Raw genomic sequence first — 27361 nt, 5'->3', positions numbered from 1 at the left:
AGCATGGAGGTAAGAAAATAGGATACTTGCAAGGAACCAGAGCTATATTGTTCTGATCAAGATGATTCGGATGATCTAACAGAACTACGGGAGTAGTTAGTTGCGCTCCTTCCAGGATGTTTCTTACCTGGAGGTCAACTGAAGAGCACGCAACAAGATCAGTGCCATTGCATGCTCTTAGGTATCAATCCATGACCTGCAATATTGAACATATAATCATACTAAAATTTTAAAATTATATGTTTTTGATTCAAATTATTTTTTTAAATCGATAAATACTAAACACTTTTGTGATAAAGTGCCTCACTTTCAACTTAGGTAAATGCTTTTTTGAAACTTTTTCTATTTTTGGAAAATTAAAATATTCAGAAAAAGATCTAGAAAATTACTCTATTTGATTTTACGAAAACCTAAAAATAATCGATTCATTAAATACAATTTATTCAATAACCAGCATTAAATCAATCATAAAAATCCAGATTACAAAGAAACAGGACCAAACAAGTGAACACTAAATTTAAGCTGAGAGCAAATCAAAGGACCAATGTCAAATCTGGAGCACCACAAGAAAAGGGCGGATAAGCATTTTGACAGCTGAAACTATTTTGCAAATTCCGAGCAAACTGGTGACTTTTTCACAAAAATCGATATGTAAAATACCTTTTAACTCTGCGGGTTTTGTTAAACAGTTACCTGTTGGCTCGGAATTTGCAAAATAGTTCTGGCTGTCAAAATGCTTATGCGCCCTTTTCAAATGTTGTTCCAGAAATAGCAGTTTTGCAACGAATGAATGATTTCATGCGCAAGAATGAAAATAATAATGATTTCATGCGCAAGAAATGAGAAAAAAAAAGTCAATTTGTAACTTAGGGGACATTCTTTATTCATTGAATATACATTTTTCATGCAAGACCATTGCAACTTGATTGCTCAAATATGTACTACACATGTGAAACCACAATAGGCGATACACTTTATGGTACACCAGCCTGCAACGCAAAAATTTCCTTACAATCTACAGATCTTTGTTTATTGCCCTAACTAATCTATCTATACAACCCCCGCCTTTCATGCGCACTTGTACATTGCCCAGATCCTCCAGATATCGGGCTCGCTCATCCACACGCGCTGTCCAATGGTGGCACCTGCCTCCCGGGGGACAATCGTCTGCGCCCCGTTCGCACTGAACGCCGTCGCGCTGTAGTGCATCAAGCTGCCGTAGTCGTAGCCCATCCCAAAGTCCGAAATGTACTCCACGCCGTACGACTGGAAGTTGGTCTGCATTCCCTGCTGGACGTTCTCCCACCGGATCGTCACGTACTGGTCCCGGTCGGAGGCACTCTGCATGTGGTAGAACCCGAGCGCGTGAATCAACTCGTGCAGGATGGTCCCGTACTGGAAGCAATTCGTTCCGGGCTGGAGATTCAACTGCTGCGGTCCTCCCTGACGACCGACGTACGAGAAACATCCCGAAGGGGCACCGGTAATGCGCACGTAATCCGTGGTTGTGGCAGTTCGCGGGACAAACCGTACGCAGCTAACCCGCTGAATGTCCAACATGGCACCCTCGATGGTCATAATTTGGTGGGAAGCTGTGCGGGGAGGTCGTTGCAAGTTAGAACAGATGTTGCTTTAACCTTCGTCGAGAGGTTACTTACTGAAGTTGTCTGCAAAGATCTCGTAATGCACGATCCCGTTGGGCCACAGCAACTGCGGAAGAATAACTCCGGTGCGCTTTCTAAACTCATTCTGCTGGACATCGTTCAGCACGATATCTCCCTCGAACTGACCACTCAACTCTTCGGCCAAATCGTGTGCTGAGTCAGCTTCATCACCGACGGTTTTGAGAATCGCGGCGCCCTTTACCCTTGCGTCCAAGATCAGCAGGGCGGTAAGCAAAAATTGTAACAATTTAATCATATTCTATGACCGTTTTGTATTCCGTACCGAATTTGGCTTGAATCGAAACTGAGCCGGATTCGGCACTGGATGTGTCCATTTATACTGACGAACCGTAAACCGTATAATCCGTTGGCAAGGCAATGGTAGGATATCTTATCAAGGAGATTTGGCGGGAGATTCGAGCAATGGCGGATTATAATTAGAGCCTTGCATTGATAAAAGAGATTTTGCTTGAAGGTTTTGTCTAGTATGAAAAGCAGGCCATCTTCAAAATTTACTTTTGTTATGATGGAAATTAAACAGTTTACACTTGTTAATATTTCAAACTAGTCAGGATAAATAAAAAGGTATAAGTTTTGCAGCTTTTCGCAAAAAGTTTATGATTTTATTCATTTTTATTTTTTAAATTTAAATGCAATTTTATCTTTTCACTATTTCCATTCAAATTTGAGGGTTGTCCATAGAGCAATTCCAGCTCAAATCAGGAGTTTTTCTGGTATTTTTGTACCCAACCCTCTCCGATTTCAATGAAACTTTGTAGACATGTTATCCTAGACCTTTATAAGCCATTTTTGAGTATATGGAGCCAATAGTACTCGAAAATAACATTTGAGAAGGGTGTAAGGTATTAAAATATTTTTGTATTTTGCAATTTAAAGATTACTGTATCTCGAAGCCATTGCGTCGTATCAAAATGTGGTCAAAAACAAACTTGTAGGAAATTGGACGAGCTTTCTGAAAAAAAATACACTGAAACAAAAAATACACGCCACTTATATGAGATTTTTTGATTTATATGTTTAAAAGCTAAATTTCAAGGTGAAGTCACGATTTTTTTTCGTTCGAAATTTTTGAGGAAATACCCTAAGATGTTACCAAAAGACTGACGAAAAATGCAGGATGGTATGTCTCTCCTAAAAAAATACAAAAATCATTTACTAAAACTGTTTTTTTAAGTGGTCTAAACGTCGAAATTTTCAAAAACCGGTAGCGGGAATCGATTCCCCAGACAATTTTACTTTATGTTGACCATTGTCCTTATCCAGTCCTTGTGAGGTTACAGCGGTTTTAAAAAAAATGTTGAAAAAATGGTTTTTTTTTTGTGGTTTTTGGCAATTTCTATATGATATACTTGGTTTTTCAGTCTCGTAAATATTTTTACCGGAAAGCTCGTCCAATTTCCCATAAGTTTGCCTTTGACAGCTTTTCAATTGGATGTAAGGGCTAAAAAATCAAAAAAATTCATATAAGTGGCGTGTATTTTTGTTTCAGTGTATTTTTTCAGAAAGTTCGTCCAATTTCCTACAAGTTTGTCTTTGACCACTTTTTCATACGATGCAACGGCTTCGAGATACAGTAATTTTTAAATTACAAAATACAAAAATATTTAAATAACTTACGCCCTTCTCAAATGTTATTTTCGAGTAGAAATTGGCTCCATATAAACAAAAATATATGGAGCCTAGGATAACATGTCTACAAAGTTTCATTGAAATCGGAGAGGGTCGGGTACAAAAGTACCAGAAAAATTCCTGATTTGAGCTGGAATTGCTCCATACAAAACTGGTTTTGACTCATCAAATTTGTTTTTCCTGCAAAGTTTAAGATTATGACCAAAACCACAAATATGAAACAGTTAAGTTTATGTAACATGAAACAATGCGAAACAGCTCACTACAAAGTTATAGTTCGAATAATATGTTTTCCCCATGTCATCCAATCCCGTCTAAACCTCAGTTACACTGCGGATACAGCTTGTTCAGGCGCTTGATGTCCTTGAAGCTCATTTTTTCGCGCAGCCCAATTTGGACTCCGGGCTCGTGCGGGATGATCGTCTGCTGGCCGTTCTTGCCGAAGGCCGTCGCCCCGTAGTGCATCACACTTTCGTAGTCGTACGGGACGCCCAGGTCGTTGATCTGAATCGACCAGTACCGGACAAAGTTGCCGTCCGCCCCGTCCTGGATGGCGCTCCAATCGATCGTGACGTAAAAGTCCCGATCGGACGAACTCTGCATGTGGACAAACCCGAGGGTGTGCAGCAACTCGTGCACGATACTTCCGTGGACCCAGCACCCGTTCAGGTTCAGGTAGTTGATGTCATTCGTTTGATAGCCCAGCACAGCCCAACATCCGCTATTGTTGCCGGTTATGTACACATAGTTCTTCTGGGTCGTTCTCGGGACGAATTTGATGCAACTGTTTGCCTCGATTTCCGCCATTCCCGCCTTGATTTGAGCTTGTTGCTGAGCAGCTGGAAACCAACAATCATTTTAAAATCACTAGCTAAAACATAACTTCACTCACTAAAGTCCTCGGTCTTGATCACGTAGTACACGGTGTTTTGCGGCCAAAGGTATTGCGGACCAATCAGAGCGGTGTGGTCTGTTTTATCAGTGTCCAGAGCCTCGGTCTGCTCGCTGTTAAGGACCATGTCACCCTGGAAATATGTCCCAGCCTGTTGCCATTCCATTACATTGGCGGACGTGCCAGCATCATTTAAGGGTGCGCCAAAAATTGCACAAATCAGTGATACACTTATGAAAGTTGCTACGAGCATCCTGAAATAAGCGAAAGTCCTAATAATTTTAAATTGACAGGAGAAAATCAGAGATCAACTCACCTGAAAGAACCTCTCGTAGCCATTACCGATACAATTCTAGCAAAGATATGCAAGTGATACTCTCCGCTTTGGAAAATTTCGGTTAAAACGTGTTGCTTGCTTTACATCCAATAAACAAAATACCGGATGATGATGGTTAAAAATAGATAAGATAAGACAACTGTGTGAATTAATACACAAACTTTATTGTCTCTTTGTGGAAGGTACTATAGTCTCGATGAGTCTTCATTAAGCGCGATTAAATCGTTTAATTAGGACATTCGACATAGGGGGGTGTGGGGTAATTTGGACACCCTAAGGAAATTGTTCTGCCACGGGTTGTATGGATATTTTAAAGGAATGTGGATGACACCAGAGGATAATAGAGACCATATTTTAAGGAAAAATGTCATTTGTTTCGATAAATTTTGATGAAAAACCCATTTTTATCGTAAAAATTAAAGATGTCCAAATTACCTCCACATTTTTGTGTGCCGGTAATATGAACACCCCTATGGGATTATTTGGACATGCCTTGTGGGGTAATATGGACACCTTTTTTGGGTTAATTTGGACACATGTTGAAGAATAAGTTTAACATTTGATTTTTTGAGCATGTTTTATATCATTTCACCTGGTTTTGTAATTGCTTTATATTTTTAAGTGATTTTTTTGCTTACAATATTTCATTAAAGTTTTAAATAATGATTTTGTGACAGAACTTTGATTCAGTAGGAAGACAACAAATAGTTCAGTGTAGTATACATAATTTAATCATTCATTCTGAAATGATTTAAACATTGATTCTGGATTAGGCACAAGTATAGTTTTTAGTAATAAAGCTATCGTTTAGATTTATCCAAACCAATCTTTATATAGAACTAATTGACCTGAAACTATCATTTTTTTAATGTTACGTTCCGTAGCCCTTTAAATTTGAATATTATTGTAAACCAGCGTATATAAATTAGAAATGTCAAAGAAATTAATTAAATACAATCAACATTAGAGTCTAGTTGAATGTGCATTAATCAGATTTTAATCAATTCGAATATTGAAATAAATTTATCTAAATTAAAATAATAGGGTTTTGTTAAAGTTCTCATTGCTCACATTCCATTTTGAGTGTTTTGACATTTTAAATCCCTCTAAATTTATCTGTGCCCTGACAGGTAGACTTTCAGGTATGTCCAAATTACCCCACAAGCCATGTCCAAATTACCCCCACAGCATGTTCTATCAAAAATTGTAATTTTTGATGATAAAAATGAATAAAATGCACAATATTTGTACGTACATATCTCAGACATCGGCCAAGCAACCCCATTAAACAAAAATTGTCCACTTTGTTGCCATATAATCCCTGCAAAATCTTATTTCCCAACCCTCAAAAATTAGAACATAAGGCAGTGCCAACCGGCCTATGGAAACTTTAACATATTATACCAAAACTACTTAGTCTATTCTAACATGTTTGGTTTGTCCATACTCCTAGGCCCTTACTAGTACTAGCCTTATCACTTAAATTGTCGTTTTCACTTAATACCCGAAGCCCCCACTGTCCATATTACCCCAAACTCCCCTAAATGCCTTCAGTCTATGACCAGGATTGACCTCATTTAGATATTACTCAAAAGTAGTGATTCAAACTTCACCTGTTCTCCACATTCATTCGCATGAAATTCTGCAATGATTATAAGAGCAATTCTCTACCCAAACCGGAAATGGATTATATTTGTATTTTTTTTTTCGCTCAAACTTTATGGGGGCCAAAGAAGCCATTTTGTGTCAGTTCTCTGAGATTTCGGTCATTCGATTTTTTTTTTAATCCAACTGAATTTTTTTTGGTGCCTTCGGTATGCCCAAAGAAGCCATTTTGCATCATTAGTTTGTCCATATAATTTTCCATACAAATTTGGCAGCTGTCCATACAAAAATGATGTATGAAAATTCAAAAATGTATCTTTTGAAGGAATTTTTTGATCGGTTTGACGTCTTCGGCAAAGTTGTAGGTATGGATACGGACTACACTGAAAAAAATGATACATGTTGAAATTTTTTTGGTGATTTATTAAATAACTTTTTGTTACTAAATCATGATTTGCAAAAAAACAATATTTTATTTTTATTTTTTTTTCATTTTTTCATATGTTTTAGAGGACATCAAATGCCAACTTTTTAGAAATTTCCAGGTTGTGCAAAAAATCTTTGACCGAATTATAATTTTTTTAATCAATACTGATTTTTTCAAAAAATCCAATATTTCGATTTTTTCGCAAAAAATTTCAACTTTATTTTTCGATGTAAAATTAAGTGAAAACTCATAACTCGGCCAAAGTTTTTTCGCACAACCTGGAAATTTCTGAAAAGTTGGCATTTGATGTCCTCTAAAACATATAAAAAATAATAATTAAAAATAATGTTTTTTTTTTGCAAATCAAGTGTTCGGCCCGATCGTCCAGTCCCCTACGTTGTGCATTACTGCGGGGACGTCCGGAACAAGAAAACGAAACGAAAACTACGACGGCGGACGAAGACACCACTGGGAGGACGGTACAATAAAATAAAACACGGCGACTTTCTTGGTCCCGATGAGACGACCAGTCTCAACGGGTGTCAAAACGCAACAGTACGTATATTTCACAAATATTACAAACAACATTCAAAACAATAACAACTCAAGCAGACGTCAGTTGCCACCACTGACGTCTCTTTCGTACTCACCCCCCGTGCGACGGGGGGTGATAAATAATCTCCGATAATAGGGTTCGCGACCCAACATCAAGTTTTTTACCGTGTATCATTTTTTTCAGTGTAGTCCGTATCCATACCTACAACTTTGCCGAAGACGCCAAATCGATAAAAAAAATCCTTCAAAGATACAGATTTTTGAATATTCATACATCGTTTTTGTATGGACAGCTGCCAAATTTGTATGAAAAATTATATGGACAAACTAATGATGCAAAATGGCTTCTTTGGGCATACCGAAGGCACCAAAAAAGTTTCAGTCGGATTAAAAAATACAAAAATTAAAATTCTAAAAAAAAACGATTTCGTAGAGAATTGCTAAATTTTTAAACTTAAAAATTGAAAAATCTCATAGAGGGAGCGTGTATTTTTCTTTCAGTGTATTTTTTCAGAAAGTCCGTCCAATTTCCTACAAGTTTGTGTTTGACCACTTTTTGATACGATGCAATGGCTTCGAGACACCGAAATTTTTATATTACAAAATACGAAAATATTTAAATAACTTACGCCCTTCTCAAATGTAATTTTCGAGTACAATTGACTATAAACAGTACACAAAAAATGGCTTATATAGGCCTAGGATAACATGTCTACAAGGTTTCATTGAAATCGGAGAGGGTCTGGTACAACAGTACCTGAAAAATTAGTGATTTGAGCTGGAATTGCTCTTCTACTAACTTTAATGCGACTTTTTTTTACAAAATGAATATAAATCACACATACCTTTACATTTATTTGACGCTTCTCGTTGACTGTCAAGTCATGGTGATGATGATCATGATTATGACCATTCCATACCAATGATTGAGTTTCTTCCAGCGAGGCTCAGATAAACTGCTTGTTTGGGATATATTTTCCATACCACTCAGCTTTGGCATATTTCTTCCTTCTTCATAACTTTCTTCCCTTTCTACGCTTTGCACAAATCCAACAAAGCAATAGGATCGGCTTCGTACGCAACAACCCGGCAGTAATCACACCATTAGCAGATGATTTATTAACCATAACCGCCGACCAATCGCGAACTCAACCCGGGTCAAGATAAGATTTCGCAACCAAATTTCTTCCAGCAAGCGAACGAAAACACCTCGATAACAAACCAAACGCCTAGCCGCCGCATGCCACGGAGCTTTGGGGACACGATCGCAATCACTGATTCACGTGCTTATTGATTTATTTACAACCGCCGATCGAAGGTTTTGGCACCCCGTTGACGTCAAGTGCTAATAATCGGGATTTTGCCCTATAAATCAAACCGAATCCTCCGAATCGCGTACAAGGGGGCAGTTTCTTTCGCAAACAAATGGCACACGGACGCTGTTTGTGTCTTTTTTTATGAAAAATTTAAATAGTTTATTTTGTGTTTGTGTGTATGTGGAGGGGGGGAGTGTCTTTCAAGTCGTCTGTACAAAAACCTTAGAAACGAACAAATAAAATATAAATTACTTTGCACAAAGCTACTAGCAACCTAAGCGCTACTACACCGATACTAAATAGGTACTCTTTCGGGTCGATCTTTACAGCGGCGGTCCTGTGTGTTTACACAACATAAATTACCTTACAGCATAAATTAAACCGACAAACATAAATCTAAACCAAACTTCCTCGTCTCGCTCAGTTCGCGCTTATTTACACTAACATTACACGACCTATTGACTTTAAGATTACACTGCATTTGATTAAAAATTCGTAAGGCACTATAGTTTTCGCTATTCCTTCTTCGACATGTAAAACAACAGAAATTTCTTGCAATTTTGAACACGTAAACTTTTTTTGATTCCTAACTAACAAGTTTAACCGAACGTTTTTAAAATTTTATTTCCTCCGAATACGTTTGTTTTGCTCTAGCCTAAAATGATAAATATTAGTCAGTTTTCGAAAATTTTACCTAATCCAAAAAGAAAGAAATGCCAAATAAATGTTTTGATTATTAAATTTTGACCACCGCGTTCGGCTTGGAATGTCACGCACACTGGGAAACCGTCGAGCTGTCGCCAGCCACCTCAGCTCAGCTCGTTGCCCTCGTAGAGACTCTCGCAGTTCTCGATCAACCGCAGGATCGGCCCAATGTTGTACGGGAACAGCGTGTCCGCGACGAGCCGGCTGATTTGCAGCCGCAAGCTGATCAACACCGTCATGACGCTGTCCAGGATGACGTTGTTGCTGTTGTTGTTTATGACTATCTGGCTGTTGCGGAAGCTCTGTAGCAGCGTGGTGGCGTTGCTGTAACTGTTGTGCTGGTAGTAGTTGAGGCAACTCTGCGTGAACATGGACCAGTTTTGGCGGATGTACTTGAGGAAGCGTAGAAGGAAGAGGAGGAAACAGGTTTCCGTGCTGATGAGGAGGTCCAGGAAGAGATGTGTGATGTTTGGACCGAGGTTGGAGAACTCGATGAAGGTGTAGACGGGATTGAGGATAGCGATGAGCTCTGGGAAGGCGTTGTTCCGGAAGGAGATGCCCGACGTGACGTCCAGCGTGCACACCATGGCCTCCACCAGGTAGTCGTCCTGGTCGTCGAACAAGTGGATTAGCACCTTGCTGAAGTGTGAGTCCGGGTGGAACTCGAGCTGGGCTTTCAGGAACGTTTCCAGCTTCCGCACCACGTCCCGGATGCTGCGTTCGATCATCTGAATTTCCTGCATATCAAAGTCGCTACTGTCCACGCTGGAATCGCTCGAATCGCATCGAATTTCCTTCACGATTACGGCCACCGCCTTCAGCACCAGCAGGGCCATCTTTTGCAGCAGCGTTCGATCGTACCGCGATTGCGTGGTAGGTCCTGCCGATCCACCGGCACTACTTCCCGATGTGCTCTCGATGGGTACAACGCGTCGCCCGTTAGGTTCCACTACCTGCGACAACCGACTGTCGTGGTATCGAATGACCTCCCCGCGGTATCCGATGAACCCCAGCACACTCGTGTACGACGACTTGGGCATCTTGTCCAGTATCCGATGGTCCTTAACGGATCGCACCACGTTGTGGGCCAAGCTGCCAACCTCCTCCGGAATAAAGTCCTGCAACGCGAGCGTACTGCCGTAGCACAGAGCTTCATTGAACAGCGTCAACATCTGCTTGTAAATGACCGAGTTCTTCGTCGACAGCAGCAACAGCTGAAAGTGATCCAGCTGGGACTGGAACGGTTGCGTTTCCACCACCGACAGGTTCGCCTTAACGCTGATGATGCTCTCCCAGAGCCGCAGGAACGTGAGTATGCAGGTTTCGGTAGCGATTGCCGTCAAGCTTTGGGCGATCAACGGTTGCGACACGGCTGGCGCCCGGATCATGTGCGAAATGTTCTTGACCAGCGCGGGCCACTTGTTGCCGAGGATGCTGATCGTTTCGCACTTGATCCTCGTCGTGTCGAAACTCTCCGAATCCGTCAGCGAGATGATATGGCAGATGGGAGCAGAGGCGGCGGCACCTCCAGGGACATTCAGGTGGGATGTTGACTGCAGGTGGTGATGACTCGAGGGAGATGACGCGGAGGTGGGGTTGAAGATATTGCTGCCCGAGTAACTGCTTCCTCCCTCTCCGTAGTGCGTCGCAAAGTAGTTGTTCTCCAGCGAGGGAGCGTTGAACGCTCCGGAACCTCCAGCTGCACCCGCACCACTTGTACTCGGACCCGGTCCCCCATTAATGTCCTCATCCAGCGGATGCTCCGTTTCGTCCTTCCACTCCACTATCCGCTTGATGATATCCAGGCTAAAGTTGATCTTCTTCACCGCCAGAATGTCCAGCTGGTTAAAGTCGAACAGATTCGCCACAATCTTCTCCAGCCACCGATCGTCCAGGTCGTCCTTGATGATGATCAAAAACGAGGACAGTATCCGCCCGGAAAGGTAGTTGATAAACTTGTTGTTGTAGTTACACAACCCGATAATCTCATCAATGTTCATCGACACAAAGTCCGTCTCCGGATGCTGGTTCTCGGCCCGGATCAGATAGTTGCACAAATCCATCACTCCCGAGCAAATGTTTCCCTTGATGTTCTGCTTCAAGTACGTATCGAACAACAGCTGCACGTTGGACAGAAACTTGAGCAAGTACTCGAACGGCCACTCGATCAGCGGCTGCAGTTGCCTCACCATCCCCCGTCCCCTACTGCTGTCCAGCAGACCCCCACTTCCAACTCCCGTCGCGTACACATAATACGACTGAAACGACATCAACAGCACGTTCGTCTCCAGCCCACACAGGCACTGCTTCGCGATCGCCTCCTGGAAAATCGCCTGATAGTCCTGCACCTGCCGTAACCTCAAATCCTCCTCCGATCCACTCCCAACCGTCGGTTGATCCCTCACCCCCACAACACCAACCCCAACTCCCCCACCAATCGAGCCCGTCGTCGACGACGAACCCGACGTGGTGCTGCTCGCGCTGCTGCTACAATTCGGCGGCGACGACGACAAACTCGTCGAGCTGGAACACGCCGACGCCACCAGCGAAGATCCGTTCGAAGAATTCCCGCTCGAACTGGCCGTGCTGCTGTTTGCGCTCGTGTTCACCGCGTCCACCACGTCCGTTTCCGCCTCGATCCGTTGCCGCTTGATGACCGGCTGCTCGTTGGCGGATGACGAAGACGAGGACGACGAGGAGGTGGCCGTCGACGGGCACGGCATGCCGATCGATTCCACCGGCGGTGACTCGACGACATTGGCGCCACTTCCGGTGGATCCACCACCCTTTGGATGCGGGTCTTTTTTCTCGTTCTGGAGCACCATAGAGCGGCGGGAGGGTTCGTGCGGCGCGGTTGCGTTGATGTCACTCACGTTGGCGGTTTGGCGCGTTAAAAGCCTAGACGAGGCCGGCTACTCGCGGATCCTCGTGATGCGTTCGGCGGAGAATGTTGTCGTGTCCAGATGCATGGTTTGAAATCTGGAAAGGAGAAAAAAGAGAAGGAAAAATGATTAGGTCAATTCGCTATAATTGTTTCGTTTTGTAGTTTGTATGCCAATGTCAAAGAGCCAACCTAGTTTTAAGCCTCACTGAAAAAAATGCGTTTAAGTCGTATTGTTCTGTCAAAGCCCAACAATTTCTGAGCAATGGCCGTACTCGAAGTCATCGCCAAATTTTCACTTTCCAAAATTTAGGTCTTTGACCTAGAATATGACTCCAAATATAGATCAACTCCATAGTTCAAGATAGGGTGGCACGCTAATCCAACTTAATTTGTCGAAGACAGCAACATTTTATCCTGCAAAATACGCCTTCAACGACTAATTTTATCAAATACATGAGAATGTAGCATTTATAATAGAGTTCGAAAGAGGAGAACTTGCACTATGAACGCTTAACAAATCTTCTTATCTCTCTATCTAAAATATTTGAAAATGTAAAATATTCAAGGAAAAAGTGTATGGTATCACCCGAACGAAATCCGAAAATTCTCCAAAAAATATAATATTCCATAACACATTGCTCGCTGAATTTGAATCTGTCCGTGGGATAAGGCCTAAGTGTTAAAATATCAATTTCTATCATATTTTGGATTTCTAAGTAATGTTGTTTTCGATCTTTTTGTCTTTTCGTTTGTTTGTCTTTCTGTCTTCTTGTCTTTTAGTATTTTTGTTCTTTCTGTCCTTTTGTCTTTGAGACTGTTACGCTTTATTTATTAATATTATTATTATTTTATGTGTTTAGTTTTTTTGCAAAGATTGTTTGGTATTAGCTTATTTTATTTTCAGAAAAAAATGTTTTTAGTTTTCAGCTTTAAATTTTTAGTAAATGTTTAGTTTTTGAATTATTTTTAGCAAATTTTCTCTTCAAGCGAAATTTCTGTAAAGTACTTTTTGCAATTCCGTCGTGAAACTACTTACTTTTCCTGTCATTCTTGAACGACGAAATAGCCTTCTTTTCTGTACCAAAAATAACAGAATCGAATAGCAACACTCTTCAAAATAAATGCTGAAAAGTTCTACTTTTCAGCACTGAAATGGGTGCTGTAAAGATGAACTTTTGAGCATTTGTTTTGAAAAGTAATATTTTTCAAAAAAAATTGATTCAAACGATTTATTGACAAAATACATGAACATTTGACTTATAATTTCCAGGGTTGTTACGGAAAAGTCGAGAAAAAATCCGCACCAGATCCGCGCCGACCCCAAAACCCAATCTGCGCGAAATCCGCGCCATATAAAAAAACCGCGACAAACATAGATGAGAGTTACATAATGAATGAAATTTTAAACGAAAAAAGAATAATACAGAAGGCATTTGGATCAGTACCGTTGATCAGTTGTGGATTCATATCCCACTGTACCAAATGGAACATTTTTTGCCATTTCTGAAACAATATTAGCATTTTTTTTGCAACACTTTAAATATCGTTGCATTAAAACAAATTTAGAAAAAAAAAAAATTAATTTGAAAATTTAAAAAAAATAAAACCATAAAATAAATCGCCAAATTATAAAATCTAGGGATTTAGTACTTGATAATTCTCGCCAAATCTTTACTCTGGAAAATCGAAACACGAAATTTCTATTATTTTCATCTCTAAATTTCTCTAATCTAAAATATGTTTCCGAAAATGATCCGAACTAAGAAAATGGCAAAAAAATAATATAATAATTTAATAATTTCATGGTTTAATAATTCAATAATTTAATAATTTTATGATTTAATAATTTAATAATTTAATAACTTAATAATTTAATTATTTAATAATTTAATAATTTAATAATTTAATAATCTAATAATTAAATAATTTAATAATTAAATAATTTAATAATTTAATAATCTAATCATCTAATAATTTAATAACTTAATAATTTAATAATTTCATAATTTAATACTTTAATAATTTAATAATTTAATAATTTAATAATTTAATAATTTAATAATTTAATAATTTAATAATTTAATAATTTAATAATTTAATAATTTAATAATTTAATAATTTAATAATTTAATAATTTAATAATTTAATAATTTAATAATTTAATAATTTAATAATTTAATAATTTAATAATTTAATAATTTAATAATTTAATAATTTAATAATTTAATAATTTAATAATTTAATAATTTAATAATTTAATAATTTAATAATTTAATAATTTAATAATTTAATAATTTAATAATTTAATAATTTAATAATTTAATAATTTAATAATTGAATAATTTAATAATTTAATAATTTAATAATTTAATAATTTAATAATTTAATAATCTAATAATTTAATAATTTAATAATTTAATAATTTAATAATTTAATAATTTAATAATTTAATAATTTAATAATTTAATAATTTAATAATTTAATAATTTAATAATTTAATAATTTAATAATTTAATAATTTAATAATTTAATAATTTTATAATTTAATAATTTAATAATTTAATAATTTAATAATTTAATAATTTAATAATTTAATAATTTAATAATTTAATAATTTAATAATTTAATAATTTAATAATTTAATAATTTAATAATTTAATAATTTAATAATTTAATAATTTAATAATTTATTAATATATTAATTTATTAATTTATAAATTTATAAATTTATTAATTTAATTATTTAAGAATTTAATAATTTAATAATTTAATAATTTAATAATCTAATAATTTAATAATTTAATAATTTAATAATTTAATAATTTAATAATTTAATAATTTAATAATTTAATAATATAATAATTTAATAATTTAATAATTTAATAATTTAATAATTTAATAATTTAATAATTTAATAATTTAATAATATAATAATTTAATAATTTAATAATTTAATAATTTAATAATTTATTAATTTAATAATTTAATAATTTAATAATTTAATAATTTAATAATTTAATAATTTAATAATTTAATAATTTAATAATTTAATAATTTAATAATTTAATAATTTTAAAATTTAATAATTTAATAATTTAATAATTTAATAATTTAATAATTTGATAATTTAATAATTTAATAATTTAATAATTTAATAATTTAATAATTTAATAATTTAATAATTTAATAATTTAATAATTTAATAATTTAATAATTTAATAATTTAATAATTTAATAATTTAATAATTTAATAATTTAATAATTTAATAATTTAATAATTTAATAATTTAATAATTTAATAATTTAATAATTTAATAATTTAATAATTTAATAATTTAATAATTTAATAATTTAATAATTTAATAATTTAATAATTTAATAATTTAATAATTTAATAATTTAATAATTTAATAATTTAATAATTTAATAATTTAATAATTTAATAATTTAATAATTTAATAATTTAATAATTTAATAATTTAATAATTTAATAATTTAATAATTTAATAATTTAATAATTTAATAATTTAATAATTTAATAATTTAATAATTTAATAATTTAATAATTTAATAATTTAATAATTTAATAATTTAATAATTTAATAATTTAATAATTTAATAATTTAATAATTTAATAATTTAATAATTTAATAATTTAATAATTTAATAATTTAATAATTTAATAATTTAATAATTTAATAATTTAATAATTTAATAATTTAATAATTTAATAATTTAATAATTTAATAATTTAATAATTTATTAATTTAATAATTTAATAATTTAATAATTTAATAATTTAATAATTTAATAATTTAATAATTTAATAATTTAATAATTTTATAATTTTATAATTTTATAATTTAATAATTTAATAATTTAATAATTTAATAATTTAATAATTTAATAATTTAATAATTTAATAATTTAATAATTTAATAATTTAATAATTTAATAATTTAATAATTTAATAATTTAATAATTTAATAATTTAATAATTTAATAATTTAATAATTTAATAATTTAATAATTTAATAATTTAATAATTTAATAATTTAATAATTTAATAATTTAATAATTTAATAATTTAATAATTTAATAATTTAATAATTTAATAATTTAATAATTTAATAATTTAATAATTTAATAATTTAATAATTTAATAATTTAATAATTTAATAATTTAATAATTTAATAATTTAATAATTTAATAATTTAATAATTTAATAATTTAATAATTGAATAATTGAATAATTTAATAATTTAATAATTTAATAATTTAATAATTTAATAATTTAATAATTTAATAATTTAATAATTTAATAATTTAATAATTTATTAATTTAATAATTTAATAATTTAATAATTTAATAATTTAATAATTTAATAATTTAATAATTTAATAATTTAATAATTTAATAATTTAATAATTTAATAATTTTATAATTTAATAATTTAATAATTTAATAATTTAATAATTTAATAATTTAATAATTTAATAATTTAATAATTTAATAATTTAATAATTTAATAATTTAATAATTTAATAATTTAATAATTTAATAATTTAATAATTTAATAATTTAATAATTTAATAATTTAATAATTTAATAATTTAATAATTTAATAATTTAATAATTTAATAATTTAATAATTTAATAATTTAATAATTTAATAATTTAATAATTTAATAATTTAATAATTTAATAATTTAATAATTTAATAATTTAATAATTTAATAATTTAATAATTTAATAATTTTAATAATTTCATAATTTAATAATTTATTAATTTAATAATTTAATAATTTAATAATATAATAATTTAATAATTTAATAATTTAATAATTTAATAATTTAATAATTTAATAATTTAATAATTTAATAATTTAATAATTTGATAATTTAATAATTTAATAATTTAATAATTTAATAATTTAATAATTTAATAATTTAATAATTTAAGAATTTAAGAATTTAATAATTTAATAATTTAATAATTTAATAATTTAATAATTTAATAATTTAATAATTTAATAATTTAATAATTTAATAATATAATAATTTAATAATTTAATAATTTAATAATTTAATAATTTAATAATTTAATAATTTAATAATTTAATAATTTAATAATTTAATAATTCAATAATTTAATAATTTAATAATTTAATAATTTGATCATTTTATGGTTTAAAAATTAAATAATTTAATAATCTAATAATTTAATAATCAAATAATTTAAAAATTTAATACTTTAACAATTTGATAACTTAAGAACTTTCTTAAAAAAACTAAAATTAACAAAAAATTCAATTGTAATATTTTCGTAATTTTTCAATTTAATAATTCGTACTTTTTTACGTTTTTTGAGTCTGTATGTTTTGACAATTTCAAATTATGAATTCTATTTGTTTTATTTGAATATGTAAATTCTGTTGAATTCCAGATTTCTTATTTTTTAAATTTTAGACGGAGATTTTAGCAGATTTCTAAGTAGATTTCGTCTTGTTGTGATAATTGGGAGTAGAATCAATTCTACCTGAATCAGAGTGGCAACAAAACTTTAATTTTTTTTTCTATAAACCAAAAATTTAAAAATTTTAATTTTTATATTGAAAAAAAAAACAAAGTTTCATAGCTTCAATTTTTTTAAATTCTGTAATTTTTTCGAATTTTGTTATTTTGATTTTAATAAAATTGATATTTATTTGAATTGTTAAGCAGATGTTTTGAAAATAATGAGTTGTAATGTTATGTTAAATTTATTAAAAAAAATCGCTCCTTGAAGATTATTTCAAAGTTTCGTATTAAGAAAAAAAAACAATCAATAATTTTTAAAGAAAATTTTCTTCATTAAAAAAAAGATTGAATTTATTTAATTCCTAATAATATTTTCCTTTGTAATTTGAAAGAAATTCTATCGTTCTCAATTATTTTGTTTACCAAAATTGCTATCCGCGCGAAATCCGCGCCTGAGCAAAATTAGCCAGCAAATCCGCGCCAGATCCGCGCCATCCACGCGATCCGCGCCGTCCGTAACAACCCTGAATTTCACTCAATGGGTGTTTTTTTCAGAAATGCAAAAAATGTTGCATGGAACTCGTTGCAAAACTTGATTTTTTCAGCACTCGTCGTATTTATCCAACTCGGTGAACCGACTACGACTCGTTTTGAAAAAAAAAACTTTATGCATAACCTACTAATTAGATTGCAAATTTGATTTTACAAGAAAGAGTCGATTGTGGACGGTGGGGCAGCGCGTTTGCTTTACATAATTATTCTTGTTTCGAGCGTCTTTTTTTCAGTGGTTTGTGTTTTTTGTGCTTTAATAATCTTAATTGATTTTTTTTTTTGATTTTCAAAGTTGTTCGGAAGGCACGGCGTCGCATAAATTGTGCATAAATTTTTCGAATTTTCCCGGTGAAAAAGTCCTTTCTGTATCGTCGTTGATCGAAAGGCACGCTGATGGTTTAAGTCGTCACGCTAAACTACATGTATATAGTATTATATAAATAGTAACTGGGCGCTAGTTTTTGGTGTGTTAATTAGAAACACCTTCCCAAACCCCAAATTTATTTTACTGAAATTAAGGAAAGCTTTACTGAGCGTAAGCGATTGAGTAATTTTGATTTTAATGAATTCTCAGTTAGGCTGGTACAAATATTTATTTTTACTTTTTGTCACACTGAACTAGTGTAAAGTCCATTTTAAAAAACGGTTAAATTTTTTTGATGATTTTTAATTTCACTATTTGGCACTTAAACTTGATTTGCAAAAAAAAAAACACTATTTTTAATTTTTTTTACGTGATTAAGGGGACATCAAATGCCAACTTTTCAGAAATCTTTGACCGAGTTATGAATTTTTCAATCAATACTGCTTTTATCAAAAAATCGAAATATTGGTCACACAAATTTTTCAACTTCATTTTTCGATGTAAAATCGAATTTGCGAATTGCCCAAGACACCAAATCGATCAAAAAATTCCTTCAAAAGATACAGATTTTTGAATTTTCACATATCATTTTTGTATGGACAGCTGCCAAATTTGTATGGAAAATTAGATGGACAAACTGATGATGCAAAATGGCTTTTTTGGGCATACCGAAGGCAACAAAAACGTTTCAGCCGAAAATACAAAAAAAAATGAACCGTAATCTCAGAGAACTGCTCACCTGTCAAATTAATTTGGACCCACTTGTTAAATAGCTGAAAAGATAGTATTTTTGTCACCAAAAATATAAAAAAAGACAAGTTTCACAAATGATTGCTAACGCATTCTTTTTGTGTGAAAATTCGAATCAAAATCTCGATTTTGCTCGGCGTGGAAAGGAATAAAGTTTGATAGAAAAATAAATAGTTCTTATAAACATATTAAAAGAAAAGTAAATCTTACCACTGGGCTACGTAGCTCGGTCTAACATAAACATATTGCAGCCAAATATTCCCAACGTCTTAGTTCAAACTAAGCTACAAATTTGCCCAAAGATGAGGATAAACTTACTAGCTAATTAGTGTTCAAAATATTCATCAATCCACAGCACACCACAAAAATGTGCACGTGATCCCAAGAATTCCAAACCCACCAGGCAGGCAAAGCAACCTTCAACTGCACTCTGATTTCCCCCACATCACCATCTTCTTCTTCTTCTTCTTCTCTCATTCCAATCCTGGCTGACTGGCCGATATAATTTATACTTCATCCCGATCATATATCAAACCTCCAACCATAATCAGCGGTCTGAGCTCGGGGAAGACACAGCACACAATATACCACACGCACGCACTAAACACACACACACATACACACAAATACCTTTAAAATCTTCAGCGCACACACACACACACACACGCTAGTCGACATCAAAAGATTCTGAATGGGCGAGAGTTAGGGACGGAATGAAGTGGATGAAAAAAAAGGTGTACAAAATTCTCGGATATTCCGCTCATCCCATGGGGGCTTCTCGCCAGGTCTCAAGAGTCCGACTCAAGAGACTTCGTTTAGTTTCGTTTTATCTCTTCGGTTTCGCCGCCTCTCGTGATCTCTGCTCTATCCTATCTTCCCTCTGCCCTGGTATTCTTACCGGAAGCTATCAAAATTCTTTCCCTTCGTCGTGGGCTCGACCGTGTGTCTACTAACCGCAGGGCAAATCATATCATTTATTTTTCCCTGGCTCGGACTGACTAACTTTTTAAAATTGAGAAATAAAAGTGATTTCAGCGGGCGTTACTTTGAAGATATCGATTTAAAATTTAAAATTTTACAAGGATTCTGATGAACAAAACTAAATGTGAAACACTGTAATCAAAATTTAAATTAGACCCAATAGTTCATCACCTCATTTCTTTTCATGTGAAAAGGTACCAATATATAATGCTTCATTGCAGCACGAGGGCAGGTGCATTCTTTGATGGACCACCAAAAGGTTTTGTCCATTGGCGTGCATTGATTAGAAACAGGTGGGGACTAGTCTCCCGAAGTTTTTCATTGGTTTTCACAGCATTCCTAAAAAAAACGTTACTTAATCCACCTCTACGGTTGGAGCCTTCCTCACTTATTACCAACAATGGCTGATATGATGGGATTGTACAAAAAATTCATCTATTTTTTAGATCCGGGATAAAAAAGTACATCAATATCACTTTAGTGGCCATATCTCGAGACAGGGTTGCCAGATCTTCAATGTTTTGGACTCGTTGGAAAGGTCTTTTGATAGTCTAACCAAGAATGGATCGTATGATGGACCCGGACATAGTTTACATACATTTAAGTGAGATCCGGATATATGTGAAAACATATTTTTATACATAACTTTTGAACTACTTATCGAAACATCAGTCTGTATAAAACTTGATCTATGGGACCCTAAACCAAGTCGAATGCAACAGGTTCGGGTCAAATCGGTTCAGCCAGTGCCGAGAAACATGAGCTAGTTTGTTGATCACATACATACATACACACAAACATACACACAGACATTTGTTCAGCTTTCGATTCTGAGTCGATATGTACATATGAAGGTGGGTCTACGACGTTTTCATACAAAGTTCATTTTTAGAGCAGGATTATAGCCTTACCTCAGTGAGGAAGGCAAAAGGTTACTTAATCTAACTTTAGGTGGTTGGTGCCTTCCACTCAATTAGGCAGTAATTTCATTTTCTTGCGAAAATGTTTGTTAGTATTTTATTAATAAAACGTTACTTAATCCACCATTAGGTGGTTGGTGCCTTCCTCACATGTTGAGTGTAATGCTAGATAATATCAGAGATCCGGGCTCCACAAAGTTCATAAATAACACTTAAGTGCTTATAACTTTTGATAGGGTTGTCAGATCTGCAATCTATTAAACTCGTTGGAAAGGTCTTTTGATTACCTATCTAACGACAGTCCGCATGATAGATCCGGACAACGTTTTCATCGAAATATATGAGATCCGGCCTTTAAAAAAATCATAAATAACACTTAAGTGCTTATAACTTTTGATAGGATTGTCAGATCTTCAATCTTTTGAACTCGTTGAAATGGTCTTTAGAATACCTTTCTAAAAATGTATAACATGACGAGGTTTCTTACAAAAACCACCCTTTTTACAATCTTCCGGACTTTTGTTAAATTCGTTTTTTTAGCATAACTTTTGAATTACTTAACTAAACTTTATCATTTTCAATAGCGACTTATGGGACCCCAAGACGGATCAAATGAGACCAAAACGGTCCAAATCGGGTCAGCCAGTGCCGAGATAACTCAGTGCAAATTTTTTGATCAACATCCCACCACACACACAGACATTTGCTCAAAATTCGATTCTGAGTCGATAGGTATACGTGAAGGTGGGTCTACGAGGTCAAATAAAAAAGTTCATTTTTCGAGTGATTTTATAGCCTTTCCTCATTAACGTGAGGAAAGCAAAAACGTCGAAATAATCTTCAAGAAGATAATTTTATTTTGAATGGTTTGTTGAGGATTTCTTATTTAAATTTATTTCTATATTCAACTCATTTTTTAACATCTGCTTACTGGCTCTAAAAATTGAATTTCTTTTAAGTTTTTTTATAACCCTATTTTTATACTGATGTATACTATATACTATATACATCAGGGACGCTCAAAGTTTTTGGAGGCCGGGCCGAATTTGAAGCTTAAATGAGCTTGCGGGCCGAATTTACAAAAAAAAAGTTATTGAACGAACTTAATTACGTTATTTTAATTTAAAAGATTTAATTTCTGTTATTTAAAAAAAATCAAATCAAAATAATAGAAACGACAAATGAACGGTTTTCTATCGGTATTGTTGATTTTATTATTTCATGTTTTTGAAAAAAAGTTTTTAGCTGAATGTACTTGTGCTTTCAAAAAAAATAAATAAAGTTTTTTTTATATTTTATATTATATTTTTATTTTATTTTTTATAATTTTTTATATTTTTATTTTTTCTATTATATTTTTTATATTATATTTAGAATATGGTGACATTACCTGTTGAATAATTCATCTAAAGGCGTAATTTTATCTATAAGTTAAGTGTGGCTAATGGAAAATCGTTGAGAGCCAGAATTTCAACATTTCAACGAAAAAAAAATATTATAAAATGTTTTATGCTTCCGTATAGTTGAACTGCAATCATAATAAAAAAAAAGATTCGACTAAAAAAATAGCTAAAAAACATTTATTTTCATCCAAAATTCGCTAATATTCAATTTATTTTAAATAAAGCCAAACATGCTCAAATGATTCTAAATGCAAAGGAATGCATATTTAATTGATTTCAGCTGATTGCACTGAAATTTCATTTTTTTTTAGTTTTTAAGTTTTTTGAAAATATATTTTTGCTCCTGGTTTTTCGAGCCAATTTTTTAATAATGGTGGAGGGGTTGGTTGATCGACGAAAGCTTTGTAAAATATTTACAACAAACTTGATCTCCCGATTTCCACATTTTGTCTGCCTGAATCAGTTGGTAGTCAATCAGATTCGTTATCTATCTGTAATGAGTTCGAATCCCGAAGGAAGTGCAATGTAAGTTTGAGGGTCAGTTCATAAAAGGGTCATTAAGACTTGCAAATTAATAAAGAAAACTAATATTTTTGCAACTATTACAGAATTCTACCTAAATCAAACTTGAACTTTTTTTTGAATATTTCTGAAATGTTTGATGAAAGTTTTGAAGATATTTACTAGTTTCACTCACATTGAAACGTGTAAAATTGTTTTAATTATAAAATATTTTGAACAAATTATTTGTATCCTAAAGTGGGGATCAATATAATGATAAATCAAGTTTTTTTATTAACAAAAAAAAATTAATGAGTGCTTCCTATCGACCGGATCACAAATTATAGGTTAGGTTTTCGGCTTTTCGGTCTTGGCGGGAAAATTCGAAACAACGCTTATTTTCTCGTATCCCAAGACCGAAAGCCGAAAACCTAACCTATAAAAAAAACTAAAGAGATTAGCATAAAAAAGTTTAAAATAAACATTATTTTTGAAAAAAAAGTATAAAATTACATGTGGTCAACGGGCCATTTTACATGATCATTCAAAATGGGTCCGCGGGCCACAAAATATCACCTCGTGGGCCACGTTTGGCCCGCGGGCCATACTTTGGTCACCCCTGATATACATCCTAATCTTATGAATCATACTTCAAACTTTTCCCGAAGATATAGACATTAGAATGTAACAAAAATGATTATTGTGGCTTGTTTCAGTGGGGATCAGTAGTGCGGTGCCTGTGTGGACGCGCAGTCCTGTTTTTTCGTGTTATTTTCCGTCTCTTTTGTGTCGCTGTTCGGGTGAGTGCATAATTGGCAAAGGGAGCGCGTGGTCGTAAAAAAATATTCGGAGTGAAAAGTGATTTTTTTTTTGTGTGTGCCTTTTGTTTCGCATTTTTGTCGGGAATTGTGTGCTGCGAGGAGAGGATTACCCTCTGAAAATGCAGCGTCATCAGTGCATAATTGGCAAAGGGAGCACGTGGTCGTAAAAAAAAAATATTCAGAGTGAAAAGTGATGTTTTGTAATTTTCAAAGCCCTTCCTATATCATCGTTGATCGGAAGGCACGGCGTCGGGTGGACTGTGATTAAATTTTTCGAATAAGGTTTTATTTTTTTACGGTGAAAAAGCTTTTTTTATATAATGATCGAAAGACGCACTGACAATTTGGATCGTCGAGTTAATAGTGGAGCAAAATAACTGTGTGGTTTTGTGTGTTAACCAGAAAGACCTTCCCATAGCATCGTTGCTCGGAAGGCTCGCCGACGGGTTTGTTATGAAAGTCCTCCCCATAGCATCGTAGCTCGGGAGGCATCGAAAAGCCAATACCTTATCCTACTAACCCAAAAAAAAAAAAAAATCGCGTGATGGTTGAAGGAGATGCTGTGGATTCAACGGTCTCAAGCGGTATCAACAAGTATATAGCGAAAAACTATGTGCTTGATGAGTCTGCAACTTCAACTATCGGACTAACATTCCTCCCTTTTGTTGAACTGCAGGCTTCTTGGGAGGGCGCCGGTATTGACTAATAAAGTCGGGGTCTTCAGGGGTTAAACAGTGAACGGATGGTTGGCTCCCACTGATCATTTTTGATTCATTGTTTAACTTCAGCTGATCTGTCAATAACGGAGTAGCAGCTCATTGGCAGTCAACCATGCTTATGCTCAAAACTTGATTTGCAAAAAAACACTATTTTTATTATTTTTTTATATGTTTTAGAGGACATCAAATGCCAACTTTTCAAGAAATTTCCAGACTGTGCAAAAAATCTTTGTGCAAGTTATGAATTTTTGAATCAATACTGTTTTTTTCAAAAAATCGAAACATTGGTCGCAAAAATGTTTCAACTTCATTTTTTGATGTAAAATCAATTTTGCAATCAAAAGTACTTAAGTAAAATTTTGATAAAGTGCACCGTTTTCAAGTTAAATCCATTTTTAGGTGACTTTTTTGAAAATAGTCGCAGTTTTTCATTTTTTTAAATTAGTGCACATGTTTGCCCACTTTCGAAAAAAATATTTTTGAAAAACTGAGAAAATTATCTATATTTTGCTTTTTTTGGAATTTGTTGATACAACCCATAGTTGCTGAGTTATTGCCATGCAAAGGTTTAAAAACAGGAAAATTGATGTTTTCTAAGTCTCACCCAAACAACACACCATTTTCTAATGTCGATATCTCAGCAACTTATGGTCCGATTTGCAATGTTGAAAATGAAACATTCGTGAAATTTTGCGATCTTTTCGAAAAAAATATTTTCAAGATTTTTAAACCAAGACTAACATTTTAAAAGGACGTAATATTGAATGTTTGAATGCTTGAATGAAAGGCCAATAAGCTATTGTCCTTCATATCTGGAGTTTAAAAAAGAAAAAGTCCAATAAACCAAATTTTCAATTTTTGCTTTTTGGGTGTTTTAACACCCCTGACTCAAGGCGGTTTAAAAAAAACACTCAAAAAGCAAAAAGTGGAAATTTGGTTTATTGGACCTTTTAAAAAAGTCCAAAAAAAATATGTTTATAGGACATTATAAAAAGAAACTCTGGAAATCCACATTTGCCCGTTTAAATTGTTTGGCTTTATTTATTTAAAAAGAAGGAAAATAGTTATCCCCCCACCCCTTTCTCTCATAACACAAATTACGCCACTGGCCGGGCGCGCACTTACCGTCAAAATAAATTTCATTCAGCACGAGATCACGATCGCGCTCCAACTCCAAGGCAGCAAACAAGCAAAAAAAAGAGTACTCAAAATCCAATCCAATCTAACCAAAAACAACAACAGCAGCAACAATCGCCCGCAGAGCCCCACGGGCAGACGACGACGACGACGAATCCAAAATCCAAATCCCCCCTCCCAACACTCACACACTGACAGCAGGGCCAAGCAAATAAACTCGTTTCGTTTCGACTGTGTGTGTGCGTGTGAGTGTGTGTGTAGCCCTCTGTGTAAGTGTCAAAAACCAGTAGCACTTTTCAAAATAATCGCACTTTTCGCGCAATCCGAGCACGAATCCGCAAACTGCCCCCGGGCGATTCGAACTGTTCGCGCAATTTCCGGCCGACCGGAACCGGTTGCGGCCACTGGGAGGGATCTGTCCACTGCGGAAACCCCGTTCCCCAAAACAGCCACTTGTTGCGGGAATCCGAGCGCTGGAAGCTTCCGTTCGACGACGGCCTGCGCGAGTGAGGTGAAGCCACCAACTTTCCGGGTCACTTTTGGACACTTTTCCCACCGGAACGCGGACGGAAATGGCACACGCGGCACGCGGAATACGACACACTTGGGCGGGGAATCGATTGCGCACGGAAACGGGCCAGGAATCGGTCGAAATTAGCGGATTAACTGCGGAGCTCCGATTCTGACGTTCGAATTTTTTTACTAAAATGGCGACCTTCAATGACGTTTTGTGAACGGGAGTGGTGGTAGACTGGAACGCAAGAGTTTGGCAGCTTCTGTGCAGTGTGCACGGAAAAAAATGTATGAATTTAGGGTTGGCCTCATCGGCCAAAGTGCACTGCGGAATGAAATTTTCTTAAATACACGTAAACTTCATAAAATATTAGCAAACGGCCTAATTTTATATTTAAAAAAATCTTTAGCTCAAAGATTTTTGAAAACTCTAAAATTTTAATTTTAGAAATTAGGACAAATTCTTAAATATTTTTTTGAACGTGTTTGTTTGAAACTCTAATTTTTTTTATTACAGTCGACTCTCTGGTTGTCAATATCCAAGGGACCGTCGAGGAAGAGAATCATCAGTTTACAGGACGATGCAAAATGAAGACTCGATTGAAAATATTTTTTTCTTGATACCCAGCTATGGGAGAGAAACATGGCAACGTCCATCAAACAAAAACAAACTAATGTCAACCACCCTTCAAAGCTTCGTTTTGCCAAGAAAAATGTCTATGCAAGCCATGAGAAAGTGGAATTATTGACAACCGGAAGAGATTTTTAATGCAAGCAGAATCCAAGGGACCGTCGAGGAAGAGATCCTTCAAGCAAGGGAAAATATCGAGGAATGAAGATAATTGAAGTATGCAGATTGAAGGGACTGAAGAATTCATCGATAGATGGAGAATTATTGATATCGAGAAGATCGACAGCAAGAGAGTCGACTTTATTAAAAAAATGTTTCTAGGTTATTTTTCTATCCAGATTTTTAAGCGAAGATGGCGTTCGAATGGCGAACATCCGAAATGTCAAAATCGCGCAGTAGCATCAACATTAGAAAACAAATGTGGCTGTCATGCCATGGCACACTTTTTTCGGAATATTGGTACCACTGCGTAATCTTGACATTTCGGACGCTCACCATTCAAACGCCATCTT

The 27361-nt window shown here is 33.7% G+C and overlaps 3 protein-coding genes across 3 annotated transcripts; all 3 read right to left on the bottom strand.

Moving 5' to 3' along the window:
- Positions 1 to 852: 852 nt before the first annotated feature.
- On the bottom strand, positions 853 to 2027 carry LOC120415149 (zinc metalloproteinase nas-15-like). Its single transcript, XM_039576583.2, has 2 exons — positions 1659 to 2027; positions 853 to 1592 (listed from the first exon to the last, which is right to left on the bottom strand). Exons 1-2 carry the CDS (start codon positions 1918 to 1920, stop codon positions 1069 to 1071), a joined length of 786 nt encoding a protein of 261 aa, XP_039432517.1. The 5' UTR covers positions 1921 to 2027; the 3' UTR covers positions 853 to 1068.
- A 1433-nt stretch (positions 2028 to 3460) lies between these two features.
- On the bottom strand, positions 3461 to 4981 carry LOC120415141 (zinc metalloproteinase nas-4-like). The gene is made up of 3 exons (XM_039576568.2): positions 4523 to 4981; positions 4207 to 4460; positions 3461 to 4153 (listed from the first exon to the last, which is right to left on the bottom strand). The coding sequence occupies exons 1-3, from the start codon at positions 4543 to 4545 to the stop codon at positions 3636 to 3638; spliced, it is 795 nt and encodes a 264-aa protein (XP_039432502.1). The 5' UTR covers positions 4546 to 4981; the 3' UTR covers positions 3461 to 3635.
- A 3600-nt stretch (positions 4982 to 8581) lies between these two features.
- On the bottom strand, positions 8582 to 26492 carry LOC120415111 (protein lines). Its single transcript, XM_039576529.2, has 2 exons — positions 25694 to 26492; positions 8582 to 12130 (listed from the first exon to the last, which is right to left on the bottom strand). Exon 2 carries the CDS (start codon positions 11974 to 11976, stop codon positions 9256 to 9258), a length of 2721 nt encoding a protein of 906 aa, XP_039432463.1. The 5' UTR covers positions 11977 to 12130; positions 25694 to 26492; the 3' UTR covers positions 8582 to 9255.
- Positions 26493 to 27361: the final 869 nt, after the last annotated feature.

This window comes from Culex pipiens, chromosome 2, assembly GCF_016801865.2.
Source record: "Culex pipiens pallens isolate TS chromosome 2, TS_CPP_V2, whole genome shotgun sequence".
Classification (NCBI taxonomy): Eukaryota; Metazoa; Arthropoda; class Insecta; order Diptera; family Culicidae; genus Culex; species Culex pipiens.
The sequence above is the reverse complement of the archived record's forward strand: the minus strand, read 5'-3'. Positions and strand labels throughout refer to the sequence as shown.

What these genes read in the sequence shown, in the direction of transcription:
- LOC120415141 (XM_039576568.2), bottom strand. Translation starts at nt 4,545, where the DNA reads ATGGCTACGAGAGGTTCTTTCAG. An exon ending in GCTACGAGAGGTTCTTTCAG is followed by an intron (nt 4,461 to 4,522) that starts GTGAGTTGATCT and finishes CGCTTATTTCAG; the next exon opens with GATGCTCGTAGCAACTTTCA. An exon ending in GATCAAGACCGAGGACTTTA is followed by an intron (nt 4,154 to 4,206) that starts GTGAGTGAAGTT and finishes GTTGGTTTCCAG; the next exon opens with CTGCTCAGCAACAAGCTCAA.
- LOC120415111 (XM_039576529.2), bottom strand. Translation starts at nt 11,976, where the DNA reads ATGGTGCTCCAGAACGAGAAAAAAGACCCGCATCCAAAGGGTGGTGGA.
- LOC120415149 (XM_039576583.2), bottom strand. Translation starts at nt 1,920, where the DNA reads ATGATTAAATTGTTACAATTTTTGCTTACCGCCCTGCTGATCTTGGAC. An exon ending in GATCTTTGCAGACAACTTCA is followed by an intron (nt 1,593 to 1,658) that starts GTAAGTAACCTC and finishes CTCCCCGCACAG; the next exon opens with CTTCCCACCAAATTATGACC.